Source organism: Aulonocara stuartgranti (genome assembly GCF_965226115.1).
Source record: "Aulonocara stuartgranti genome assembly, chromosome: 11".
NCBI classification, from domain to species: domain Eukaryota; kingdom Metazoa; phylum Chordata; class Actinopteri; order Cichliformes; family Cichlidae; genus Aulonocara; species Aulonocara stuartgranti.
The window spans coordinates 13134936-13147555 of record NC_138947.1 but is presented as its reverse complement, the minus strand read 5'-3'; the positions used below and the strand labels follow the sequence as shown (position 1 = coordinate 13147555).

Below are 12620 nucleotides of genomic sequence, written 5' to 3'. Positions count from 1 at the left end.
TGGGAATCGAGGTCATAAACTTCTTATAAAAACTTTAGTGAGGTATTAAATTCAGTGAGGAGTAGGGTAGTTTATTCATAGAGTTCAACACAATCTTACTTCTTTTTGCAGCCAGGAGTCACTCAGCCTCACTCTGTGTTTCAGCTGTGACTGTCTGGAAGTTTCACCCATTGATTGCTTTGGTTTTTACTCTCGATTTTTAGGCACAAAGATGACAACATTTGCAGATTCCATCCCGTATCACAATAATGACACCACCAAACATTATGCATGTGCTTCTTCACTCTGCTAGAAGTACTTTAACTTTAAATCATAAACATAGCTCACAATAACGGCTCGCATGAGGAACATTTTTTGTCTGTGGGAGGAAAGTCAAGGACTTGACCTGAATCTGACTGCCACTTGTATAGTGTAGTTACACACTTTACCTAAAACTTGATTGTTTTGTATCTCCTTGCATAATGAAATGAGACTAGTACCAGACTAGAGTACAATTTGATTGCAGACTAGATGACTGCTTCATTAACATGAAGTAACCCATCTAGAATTGGATTTGCCACTAATTTTTTTTATCGCTCCACCCGTCTGAGACGCACACCATTCCCTTCTACACACACGCAGAAAAACAACTAAAGTACACACACACAAACCGCTGTGCTGTGTCATTACCACACTGCTATGACTCCATAAAATGGCTAGTAAATACAGCCAGGCCTCCCAATTAGCTCCCATCACTTTCTCTGCTCTTTCATCTCCCTGTCCTTCTTTCTCATCTGTTTCTTGCTTTTCCTTTTATTTTTCCTTTGTTTCTTGCCTGTTTTTGTGTCTCTTGTATCCTCATTTTCCCCAATCTTGTCTCCACCACTGCCCCCCACTCTTCTGTCGTTCTTTTCAATCTTTCCCATCACATTTGTTCTGCTGTATAATTCACTAAATTTTAACGATAAGCACAACGAAGTGGGTTTTGCACTCATAATGTTTGATGTAATTTTACTGTCTTTATTCTTCTTGTTCTTATAATGAAAACTTATAGTTTGCATTATAGTACCATTATTGTCATTATTCTCCATTCGTGTGTTTGTAGTTTTTCTGTTTGTTGCTTTTTTCCCTCATCTTAACGTGACTTTTCTCGTTCATTTGTTCCTTTTCTTTTAACTCCTCTCCTTTCTTTCTCCTCTCCTACTCTGCACCCTATGTAATTTGCAGACTGCATAGGGGAAACTGTTGTTTTTAACTCAGAGTTTCTTGCGGCTGACCACAACGTTATATTTAGTCATGGGCTGGAGTTAGGCCTGAAAATGACTGAGTTCACTAGCAGTGACTTCTCTGCCTCATTCACTCTGTGTGTGTGTGTGTGTGTGTGTGTGTGTGTGTGTGTGTGTGTGTGTGTGTGTGTGTGTGTGTGTGTGTGTGTGTGTGAGGCTTACCAACCCTATTCAGTGCTTGAATCAGCTCCCACTGAGAACAGGTTTCCTCCAGACAAATGGGGGGGTGCAGCTCGGGTCTGTTTGTGTGTTTGTCAAGTTTTCGTCTGTGTGTCATAGCACAGCTGGACTGGAATGCACAAATGTGGTTCTTGTGTGCAGTGACACATCCACACTGCACGCAGTGACTGGTTGGAGTCAACTGGCAGCTGATGCATGTGTGTCAAGTTGGACTAATAAAGTTGTGGAAAGGTCCAGCTGTGACTTGGGCCACTTATATCGCGCTCGATGAAAGCAACTCAAACTCCGTGTTTTACTAGCTTTTTCTTTTTCTCAGAGAAAGGATTAATGTCGTGTGTTATCTTACAGAGGATGTCTATTTAAATTACTTGATACTCACTGGTAGCCTCCCTTTCATCCATTTCCTAGCTACACTTTGACTCCGTTTTTCTTTCGTTCTCCACGTCTAAGATCTGATTCTGTTTCACAAGATCTGCAGGACCAACTGACGTATATTTTTTTAAAGCTTTATATGTCTCTCTCTCATTCTTTGTAGCACAGAGGCTTTCAGTCCTGAGCGTGGAGCGAGGGAGGGTGCCACCAAGGTGATGATCGTAGTCACAGATGGAGAGTCCCACGATGGCGATGAACTAGAAGGTGCTCTGGAGAAGTGCGAAGAAAGAAACATCACCCGATACGCCATCGCTGTGAGTGCATGTTGTCCAAGCTCAGCAGAACGATAATCTTTGGGGGTTTATTTGACAATTTGTGCGTTTTGTGGTGCTCAAATTGTTGATTCAGAAATTCTTTCTACAATACTAATAAAAAGACAACTAATCGACGCCATATGCAGGATGTGTAGCGCATCCCTGGCATTCCTCACACATTGTGTGAAAGTGGTATAGCAAATATATACACCCCGAATGAACCAGACAATATCAACACCACCCCACCCCAAAATAACTCCAAATTACTAAATGACCCACTTGGGTCTACTAAAATAGCCAACTGGGAACAAAAACTCTTCCTTTCCAGCCCCACCCGACCCCCTCAACACACAGAAAAACACCGAGTGGTGGCGTGGTTTGTTTTTGAGAGCCAGACAGACTCTAGTTGGCAGGACTGGTTGCAGACCCCTCCCTACCCACAAGAGAAGCAAACGAACCTAAAGGCTCCGCTGGAACCGCAGAAGAGGAGAACATGAGCCAAGCATGCAGGAAGAGTGGCAAAGGGCCACTTTGGAAACAGATGTAGATTAGAGAAGATCAGATAAACTGATCACTGACTGGAGAAGCTTATTTACAGTACGAGTCAGTTTCAATAACTTGTTCTGTTGAAACAACGAGTAAGCCCTACCTCTGGAACAATAAATCCCGCAGTTTAATCAAGCCATCATCAGTGAATATTCTCCCATGTCTCCCTGAATCTGCTTCCTTTAATGTTTCGCTACAGGAAAACATCTAAGGAACTAATTTCAGTCTGTTCATTAAGCAGTGGTGGGCCAAGATAGAAATGTTCTTCTAGCAGCTTTTAGTGGTATCAGAGCATGCAGATAAGTCTGTAGCGTTTCTGTGATTGTTAAAGGAAAATGTTAAATATTCTTTATAATAGTTTGAGCTATAATCACAGAAATCTGTTACTTTGAGATAATTATTATTTTCTTAACATGATAAGAAGCTGGATCTTCCACAAAGATTCAAAGCTCTGTACAGAATCACCATATACATTTTTTACTTATTTATTTTACAACAAAATACTTTTTGTTCAACATTTTTTGATCCATGTTTTTCCTCTTATCCACACTCAGCCTGCATTGGCTCTTTGGCCCACCAAGGAGATTCGTTACTCAGCATAACCCCTGGTTTGGTCTGTTAGGACACCAGCAGTTCCCAGTTAGGACTAAATTCAAAGCACAACTGATTCTGGTGATACTGATGAATCTTGAAAGTTGTTTGGATTCATCATCCACAAAGCAAATGATGAATTATTTTCATTCAATAGTTTTGAATGAAAATAATTAATCAGCCAAACTAGTGGGCAAACTAACGCCACTCTGAAAATCCAGTAGCAGCTATTACAGCCACTGTTTCTCTGGATAACAGTTTTAATATAGACCATTTACCACACTTAAGGAAAGTGTGTGAATCATAGAGAAAAATGTCTCTTAAAAAAAGACAAAAGGTTTGAGAAGTACAGATGAAATTTTATTGTGTCTATGATACCAGAAACTCTTTGGCTCCAAAAATCACCTGGAGAAAGTAATAAAATATGCTGCAGAAACAAAATACTTTGTGAACCACAGTTTCATGGAGGGAATCAAACAGGTAGTGACAGATATTTAAGGTGCTGCTAGAGCAGACATTTTATACACAGTCACAGACTTAAATATTGAAACAAACAAACAAAAAATGGCTGAAGCAAACGACAGTGAATGGGGTGGGTTTGGTGGTTTGAATGTTTGCCCAAAAAAGTCAAAGTGATGAGAGGTAATTATTGCTTATAACAGCAGCCATGTTTTCATGTTGCTCTCTGTGCTGCAGCCCGTGTGTGTGCGCAGTGAAAATGGCTCGCCAAGGGGGTCGGAGCTCTCAAAACAAGAGCAAAAAAAGCGCCCGGTCACTGAAAACTGTGTTTTTTACATCAGTGCAGCCCAGAGGCTAAAGCATTTAGGCAGCACCGTATGTTTGGAAGCTTGTAAAGTGGAAACAAACCAATCAGAAGAGTTACATTTACTTTACAGTTCTTCTTTCCCTGTTGCCCTTTTATGCCCATGCGAGAGCTCGCAGTATTTGGCAGTCTGCGTGGAATTTCTCAACTTCTACAAGTTCATAATGTACATATTTATACGCAGGCTCGCCTTTATGTTACACACTGCACCCCTGCCCTTTGAAAACAGAGGATTTCCTTAGTTTGCTTGGCAGCTAAAGTCACAGGGGGAGATCTTGGGTTTGGTTTCTCTTATGGAATTTTCTCATTTGTACTTCAGGCGTTAAGCCATAAGCCTTTGCCGCTGCAGTATATTCTCTGGATCAGTCATCTCTTCACCTCGCAGCTAGGCCTGTGCTCCTCATTTACAAATCTCTGGTGGCTGCCTTTTTCTTCCATCTTATGCATTCCACTCGATTTGTTGACTTTGGTATCAATTATTGGTAAATGACACAGAAACTGGCACATCTCCAAACTCAGTCGATTTTACTGATAGTCACAGCAGAAACATGGATGAGCAATTGCTCTGATACCTGCTTGTATACATCAGAATTTCATCTGTGGTCTTTCATCAATACTTTGCTGAGCTTGTGTTATGTGCTCATTCATTTCCCATGTGATCTTTTACCTTTCTGACTTTCTTCAGGTCCTGGGTCATTACATCCGGAGACAGCAAGACCCTGAAACTTTCATTAAGGAGATCAAGTTCATCGCCAGCGACCCTGATGACAAATATTTTTTCAATGTTACGGACGAAGCTGCGCTCAACGACATTGTTGATGCACTGGGAGATCGCATCTTCACTCTTGAAGGTGACTTTCAATCCACATGGTTTTTCAGCAGTTTACCTGCTGTGTTGTGCTGCATAAAATGTGCTAGCTGTTGCTCACAAGCAAGAAAGACTGAATGGTTGCACAGTGCTGTGAAAAAGTCTTGAGTGGCCACTCAGACTTTCTTGTACATTTTCTTGTACATTTTTAAAGTGGTCTTGAGCAATAGTTCTTCAGGGTTTTCAAAGGTCTCTCAAAGTTTTTGTTTGGACATTGGCTGCTCTTTTTACTAATTTTCAGTTCTGCCCATGCACCTGAGGAAAGTTGTTTTGTTTGTGAAGCCAGTTAACACTGAAGCATAAAAAGGGTACCTGACTGAATGGATGAACCAGTGTTGTGTCTACACACAACAGACAAATACATAAAAATGTTTCCCCGTTTCTTTGAATATACAGAAAAAAACTTAGCATAATGTGCAGTGTGTTCTTAAAAGTTTTTAGGAAACTGGACATGTGTAGAGCAAAAGAAGCAGTGCAAGGGAACAGTTTCTGAAAGTCCAGACACAGGACAGGAGAGATCCACCTGATCCACTGAAGCCTCGTTGGAAATCAGAAAGTTTTTCATCCAAATTGTCATCTATGTGTACAAAGCAGACCAGGTGACAATGACCCTCTATAAAATACAATGGAGGCCCTGAACTCCAACATTAGTGAAGCACTGTGGGATCAATGTGCCAGAGAACAGAACAAAAGGCAGAAACATCCAAAGAAGAGCTCCGAATGTCCTTCAAGAAGCCTGGAGAACTATTCCCGAAGACTGCTTACAGAAAACTTGCCTATGAGAGTTCAGACTGTGTTGAAGAATAAATGTGGTGAAATTAAAGAAATGATAGCTTTCTATCTGTCTAATTGGCAAAGAAAATTACATAAGGAAAGAAATGTGTGGGGAGGATGTACATGGATGAACAAAGCAGTGAAAACTGAAAAAGGGCATGTTCAGCTGTCATAGTATTTGTGGGAAGATGATAGGAAGGACGATGAAAAGCGATGCCACCCTTCAATGTTCAGGGAAATCTGAGAGGAAGAGACAGGAAAAAAGGAAATGTCTGCCACCTCCAGTGTGAGTGAGGATGCCAACAATCAGAAAGAGAGAGGAAAGGGAAGGGAGGAGATGGGCAAAGGAGCACGGAATGACTTGTTTTCCTCCTTTAGGTACGCTGGGTTACAACGAGAGCTCGTTCCACATGGAGATGTCTCAGATCGGCTTCTCCACGCACACTCTAGATGTAAGTCCAACTTTATTTAATTCTTTGTGAGCCAGCAATTAGTTGAGTTTTATCTCTGCACATCATTCATTCCCTGCTCCATTCTTCAGGATGGCATTTTGTTTGGCATGGTGGGGGCCTATGACTGGGATGGGGGTGTGTTGAAAGAAGGGACCAATGGGCGAATCGTGCCATCCAGAGAGGCCTTTGAAAGCGAGTTTCCTCTGGAGCTCAAAAATCATGCTGCTTATTTAGGTAACCACACATCATACCACCAAACATGACACTGAATGCTTTGGTTTTTGCACTTACTGTGTGTGGTATTGAATAAAAAATAGAAAAAATTAAAAAAAAACTATCTTCATTGATGAAACAATCATGTAATGGCTCACACTTACCCTGGTATTACAAACGCAGATGACCATATTAAACCATACTGGAGAGTGTGAGTCGTCCCCACTCTCCTAAAAAGAATGGCAAATATTGGTTTATAAAATATCAAATAACAACTTTTTTCAAACAAAGTAAACATTCCTGGTCTTTCCGTTTAATATAAGATACAGCATTAATGTAACTCTTAAAGAGCCTTAGATTAGGTTTTCAGTGCTGAATGAGGTGTGTTCATACGCGTTTCCAGGTTACACGGTGACCTCTGTGATAATTGGTGACTGGAAGAGGGTGTATGTAGCTGGAGCTCCTCGATTCAAACACAAAGGCAAAGTCATTCTGTTTGAACTCAGCGATGAAGGCGATGTCAACATTGTGCAGGCGCTTAATGGAGAGCAGGTAAAGCCCTTGTTTGAGTCTCCCTTCAGTTTGTTTTTGCTTTTAATATTTCAGCAGCAAACAGTAGGAGTCTGATTTCTCTGGGTTAAAGCAAGCGCTCCCCCTGCTGGCGGTAAGATGAAATAACATGTATCTGTGTTTAGATTGGCTCGTATTTCGGCAGTGAAGTGTGTGGGCTAGACATCGACCAGGATGGCATCACTGATGTCCTTCTGGTTGCTGCTCCAATGTACCTTGGGTCAGGAAACAAGGAGGCTGGACGAGTCTACATCTACACTCTCAATGGAGTAAGACAGCAGCAGCATGGATCGATCACCTTCATATCAGTTATTATGAAAACATTCCTGTCATATACAACAATGAATGATATCCCTGTTTTTCTCCTACAGGGTCTCCTGTTACCATCCACTCATCTTTCTTTGTTTCCTCCTCTTCGTGTCTCACAGGAGGACATTTTTGTATCCAATGGAACGCTGAAGTCAAACAATAAGTCCCAGGATGCCAGGTTTGGTTATGCACTGGCACCCACTCCAGATCTGAACCATGATGGCTTCACGGATCTGCTGGTGGGAGCCCCACTGGAGGATGAACACCGGGGGGCCATCTATGTTTATCACGGAGACGGTATTTATGTCATCCACAACTATAAACAGGTATCCCCCTTTTTACAACTGCAAGTTTTACTGGTGCATCTCAGAACTTAGACTAATTCCTGTCTCTCTCCTTATCACAGCGGATAGCTGCATCATCAGTTTCCCCCTCCCTGCAGTATTTTGGCCGAAGTTTGAATGCTCAATTGGATTTGGATGGAGATGACCTAATAGACTTGGCAGTGGGAGCGCAGGGAAGTGCTGTACTGCTCAGGTGGGTAGGATGGAAAGTGTAACAGGCAGAAAGCAGTGCAAGCAGTGTTAGATAATGGAGCCATATAAAACATAACTTGTGTATCATCTATAAACAACAAGTTCCCACATTTAGAATCATAACAAAAATTTCTACTGGCTATTATAACTGTGCACATAAATGGATAAATACTGCTTTTTGAGACTGTCCCTTCTGTCTCTAGCTCTCGCAGCATCGTCCAGATCAATGTGAGTCTGTCCTTCCAGCCGCACTCCATTAATGTCATTCAGAAGACCTGCCAGAGAGGAGGCAGAGAATCCGCCTGTCTCAATGCCACCGCCTGCTTTACAGCCGTGTCCCGCTCCCCAAGACCACGCAGCAACAGTTTTGGTTGACACATTTATATATATTTTATACATATATGTATATATTTTATAAACCCTACATTAAGTAGCCTATCGATGGAGTTTTTGCCTCAGTTGCATGATTTCTCTTCAGATCTGTGGGTGCGGGCCATGTTGGATGACAGGAAGTTGTCAGCACGGGCGCTGTTTGATGACAGCTCCCACCGACAGACCCAGCTGGCTGTACGAGCCCAGACAGGGAAAACTCTGTGCTACAGACTTCCCTTCCATGTCTATGTGAGTGTCGGTACACACCTTCCATCTTTCATTCATACACAGCAGGATGGGAAAGTCACATTTCTTTGTTTTTTTTTTTTACATTTTTTCTGTCTTCAATGTAGGACACAGCAGATTACATTCGTCCTATCAGCTTCTCACTGTGGTTTAAGATCAACAACACAGAAAGTGGTCCCGTGCTGGATGAAGGGTGGCCGACTACTATCAACAAATCTGTGAGTGGCACAAAAATTAGCGCTATATATCCTTGTTGTTGTCCACATTCGTTCAACATGCTGCTCCTGCCTCCCATACCTGTCCAGATCCCATTTTTTAAAGACTGTGGTGAGGATGATGTGTGTACAACTGACCTGGTGCTACAGGCACACATGGACATCTCTGGGACAAGGTACAGAACTGAGATATTCTGGTGTTCCCTCTCTTCCCTTTTTTTGGTCTCAGTGAGTTTTCATTGTGTTTCCTCCACAGACAAAAGCCTTATGTGATTCGCAGCCCTCGTAGGCGTCTGGCAGTGGAGGTGCAGCTTCAGAACAGACTGGAAAACGCCTACAACACCAGCCTGACGCTGCACTACTCACGCAACCTCCACTTCTCCAGCCTTAGCATCAGGGTAAATACAGCACATGTACTGCTATTACATGAGGGACCAGGTAACCATAAACATCTATCTACATGCACAGATCCTCTCTTTCTTCGTGTCTTTTCTTTCATCGTAGGAGGTTGCCCACTTCAAGATCGAGTGCACAGCTCTTAGCGCCAACAGCCACTCATGCAATGTCAGTTATCCAGTATTTCGCTCCCAGTCAAAGGTACGTTCGTGCTGAGGAAATAGCTCCATCAATCACTCAACTCAGCCCACACATACTTCTCTTCCTCCAGGTTAGATGTGGCACTTCAGCAAGTTGCTGCTCTCTTTTTTGTTTGCAGGTTAACTTCCTGTTGGAGTTTGAATTCAGCTGTACATCTTTGCACAATCAAGTGAAAATGAAGCTCCATGCATCCAGGTAGCTGTCTGCAAAGTAGCATGCATGCACACGTGTTGAGATGCTGGAGTATTTACAGATGAGGACAATATTTGAAAAAAATATTAGAAAAACTGACTGTTTTTTTTTTTTAATTGAGCCATAGCACCAATCAGTGCTGTTCAGTGATGTGCTTTAACTTTGTAATGGTCAAAACTTGTAAAATTAAAGGTTATCTTTCAATTTGCACACAATATAAAACCTACAGCAAAGGTTTGAGCTGTCACTTGAGAAAACAGCATGCAACAAACAAAATACCTCAGTTTAGACTTGAGAAAAAGAATTATTGCTGCTCACAAGTAAGAAGTATCATCACAAAATTCTAATAGAGCCAAACAGTACAGAACAGAAAAGACTGGCAGAGGTAGGAAGTGAAAGATTTCAAATATTCTGGAAAGAAAACTAGTGAGAGATGTGTCAAAAAAAAACAACCCCAGAACAACTGCCAAGAGACTATTGAATGACTTAGCCAAGTCAAGATATGTAATCTCAAAGAAGATAGTCAACGCCACCCTGGGCAGGAATGGACTGCAAGAAAGCACAAAAAACGCCACTTCTACATAAGAGACATCTTCAAGCCAGACTAAAGTATGCTAAGAACAACCTGCAGAAATATTTCATACTGGGATAAACTGGAGTAATATAGAATAAACTGGAATAAGCTGGAATTTTATGTGTACTGGAAGTACGTCCTGTGGTCAGTTAAGACGAAAACTAGAGTTCTTTGGCCACAGAGATGCTGCTTGTGTTTGGAGAAAGAAGGACGAAGCGTACAACCCAACAAACATCGTCCCCACAGTGAAACAGGTGGTGGGTGTATTATGCTGTTGGGATGCTTCAGTGTGCCTGAAACTGAGAACCTCATCAAAGTGGAAAGCATTATGAAGAAAGAAGGATATGTGAAGTTTTTAAACAAGCTTCACGCAGTCAGCAGCTAAACTGGGTTTGGGCTGTCACTTGGTCTTCCAACACTACAGCGACCCAAAACATACGCTGCTGGTGAATCACTGGCTCCAGAAGACCAACGTGAACTTTACTGACTGGGCTGCTTAAAGCTATTGCTTGGATCCCACTGTAAATCTGTGGGGTGAACTAAAGACCAAGGTCCATGCCAGAGGACATCAAATGTTGAGAGATTGGGCAAAGAAGAATGTGCTGGGATTGTTCAGGAGATGCATGCGAGACTGACTCCAGCTTGTTTTACAGCAAAAAAACTGGTATTTTTTGGTTTTTGTGAAATAATTTTATCTATGTGTGCAAAGTAAAATATTGTAAGCATTCAAAATAAAAGTAAGATGTTTGGAAAAACCGTGTAAAAAAAAAAAAAATCCTTACTCTGTTTAACAGCACTTGGGAAACACTTAAAAAAAGAAAATTTAATAGGGGGGCTAATAATTCTGTCTTCATCTGTTTGCATCCACGTTTTGAGATGCTGGAGTATTTAGGAGACATTTAAACTGAGACGCTTTCGTAACCCTTCTTTTGTCTTACAGTGACAGTGTGGAGAGACAAGACACTTTGGGGGACAACAGTGTTCAGCTCCAGACTTTTGTTCAGTATGAACCAGACCTTTTTGTTAGCAGGTGTGTTTGTACAGCATCGATCTAGTTAAGCTCAACTCATGAACTGGTTTATCTCTGCATTTATGTGCTGATCTTTTCCCTGTTTTTGCAGTGAATCTAATTTGAACCGCTATGAGGTCCATCCTACTCGGACAATGTCGGAAGCAATTGGACCAGAATTCTACACACATCTCAGGGTAAATGTATATCCTCTATATAGGTCCCAATAAAAACATATAATTATAATCACAGTAAGAAAAATAAGACAAGGCAAACTTTTTAGCTTTGTTTGTGTTTATAGCTGCAGAATCTCGGCTGTTACTCTGTGAGTAATCTGGAGCTGCGTCTGCATCTGCCCTCTGTGGCTGCAGGTGACAGAGTCTTCATGACTGTCACCGATGTCTTCTCAATAAACGTGAGTACTGCTTCTGTGTATTCTTATCATGCTTTAAAATCGTACCTGACATATGTAAATTACCCCGTAGGTCACGGTGAACTGCAGCGTGCTCAGTGATGCAGCACAGCTGAAGGCCAGACAGGGAGATGTGCGCCCCCTTCATCCTGAAGACATGATGCAGGATGACATGTTGGTAAGGGCCTAAATTGCCACAGAGCTGCTGGTGAACACTGCAAAAGCAAAGATGTTAATATGGCTCATGTTTACATGTTTTCGTGTGTAGAACTGCAGCAGGTCATGGTGCACAGAGGTCGTGTGCCAAGTCAAGCAGCTTCCGAGAGGAAAGGATGCCATCATTCGGGTCAGCCGCAGAGTTCATGATGATTTTTTCAGAAATGTGAGTAACAAAACATACGCAGATTTTTAAATTGTGCTCCTGTGGCACAAACATTGGTCATAATCTGTGTGCCTCTTCCTCTAGGCCAAATATAAGTCAGTGAAGATAATAGGCGTATATCGACTCACAGCTCAGGAGACTAACCTCATTACTTTGAGCGCAGGAACAGTCTGGAGGGAGGTAAGACCCAAGAGAATCCTGAGCAGCACAATATGCATAAAATTAATTTCCTCTAATCTCTCCCTTCATCTCTTTTCCTTAGACTGTGCTGGAAGTGCTGAAAGGCCGAGCTATTCCCATCTCGCTCTGGATTCTGATTGGTAGCATCATAGGGGGTTTGCTGCTGCTGGCCCTCATTATTTTCATACTGTGGAAGGTATTTGGAGCTGAAATTTCACATCAGATTCCTTCAAGAAAATATCAGAAAGTAGTAAATCTGTCTCAATTTCTTGTTTTCTGTTTGTTTTTTTATCAGCTTGGATTCTTCACACGCAAACAGAGAGAAGAGGATGAAAACCATGAGGACTGAGCAAAACTTCTGCTGCCAAGAACACACTCATCTGCAATGAAGACTGTCAGATGAGTAGAGCCCTCCTGGCAGACACAAAGATAGTCCCGAGATGGGCCTTCAGGACCAAAGAGTATCGGGGAGGGGGTTCAACAGTAATGCGCTACCCACTGTTTCAAGGGTCAGGGGCACTTATGTAAATAATCTTTTTCTAATTTTAAAGTAATGCAAAGTGTATTAAACCACAGTCCTTCTATTTAACTTGCAGACATTTTTATGGTTTTATATTTCAGTCACTTG

General features: G+C 41.9%; 1 protein-coding gene across 3 annotated transcripts in view; it reads left to right on the top strand.

Moving 5' to 3' along the window:
• Nucleotides 1-12607, top strand: part of itga10 (integrin, alpha 10) — a 30901-nt gene extending 18294 nt beyond the window's left edge. The window contains exons 8-30 of one of the 3 annotated variants that reach the window (XM_082552569.1): nt 1981-2131; nt 4777-4942; nt 6112-6185; nt 6275-6419; nt 6802-6950; nt 7094-7276; nt 7397-7603; nt 7684-7814; nt 8017-8183; nt 8292-8434; nt 8539-8649; nt 8737-8822; nt 8903-9044; nt 9151-9243; nt 9362-9438; nt 10950-11039; nt 11131-11215; nt 11320-11433; nt 11504-11608; nt 11699-11812; nt 11897-11992; nt 12075-12188; nt 12288-12606. In XM_082552569.1, coding sequence (XP_082408695.1) covers nt 1981-2131; nt 4777-4942; nt 6112-6185; nt 6275-6419; nt 6802-6950; nt 7094-7276; nt 7397-7603; nt 7684-7814; nt 8017-8183; nt 8292-8434; nt 8539-8649; nt 8737-8822; nt 8903-9044; nt 9151-9243; nt 9362-9438; nt 10950-11039; nt 11131-11215; nt 11320-11433; nt 11504-11608; nt 11699-11812; nt 11897-11992; nt 12075-12188; nt 12288-12341 — 2797 coding nt within the window. In that variant the 3' untranslated portion in view covers nt 12342-12606. Of the gene's footprint in view, nt 1-1980; nt 2132-4776; nt 4943-6111; nt 6186-6274; nt 6420-6801; nt 6951-7093; nt 7604-7683; nt 7815-8016; nt 8184-8291; nt 8435-8538; nt 8650-8736; nt 8823-8902; nt 9045-9150; nt 9244-9361; nt 9439-10949; nt 11040-11130; nt 11216-11319; nt 11434-11503; nt 11609-11698; nt 11813-11896; nt 11993-12074; nt 12189-12287 lie in introns of all 3 variants that reach the window. The other 2 variants (XM_082552570.1, XM_082552568.1) reach the window with 2 other exon arrangements.
• The last annotated feature ends 13 nt before the right edge of the window (nt 12608-12620 follow it).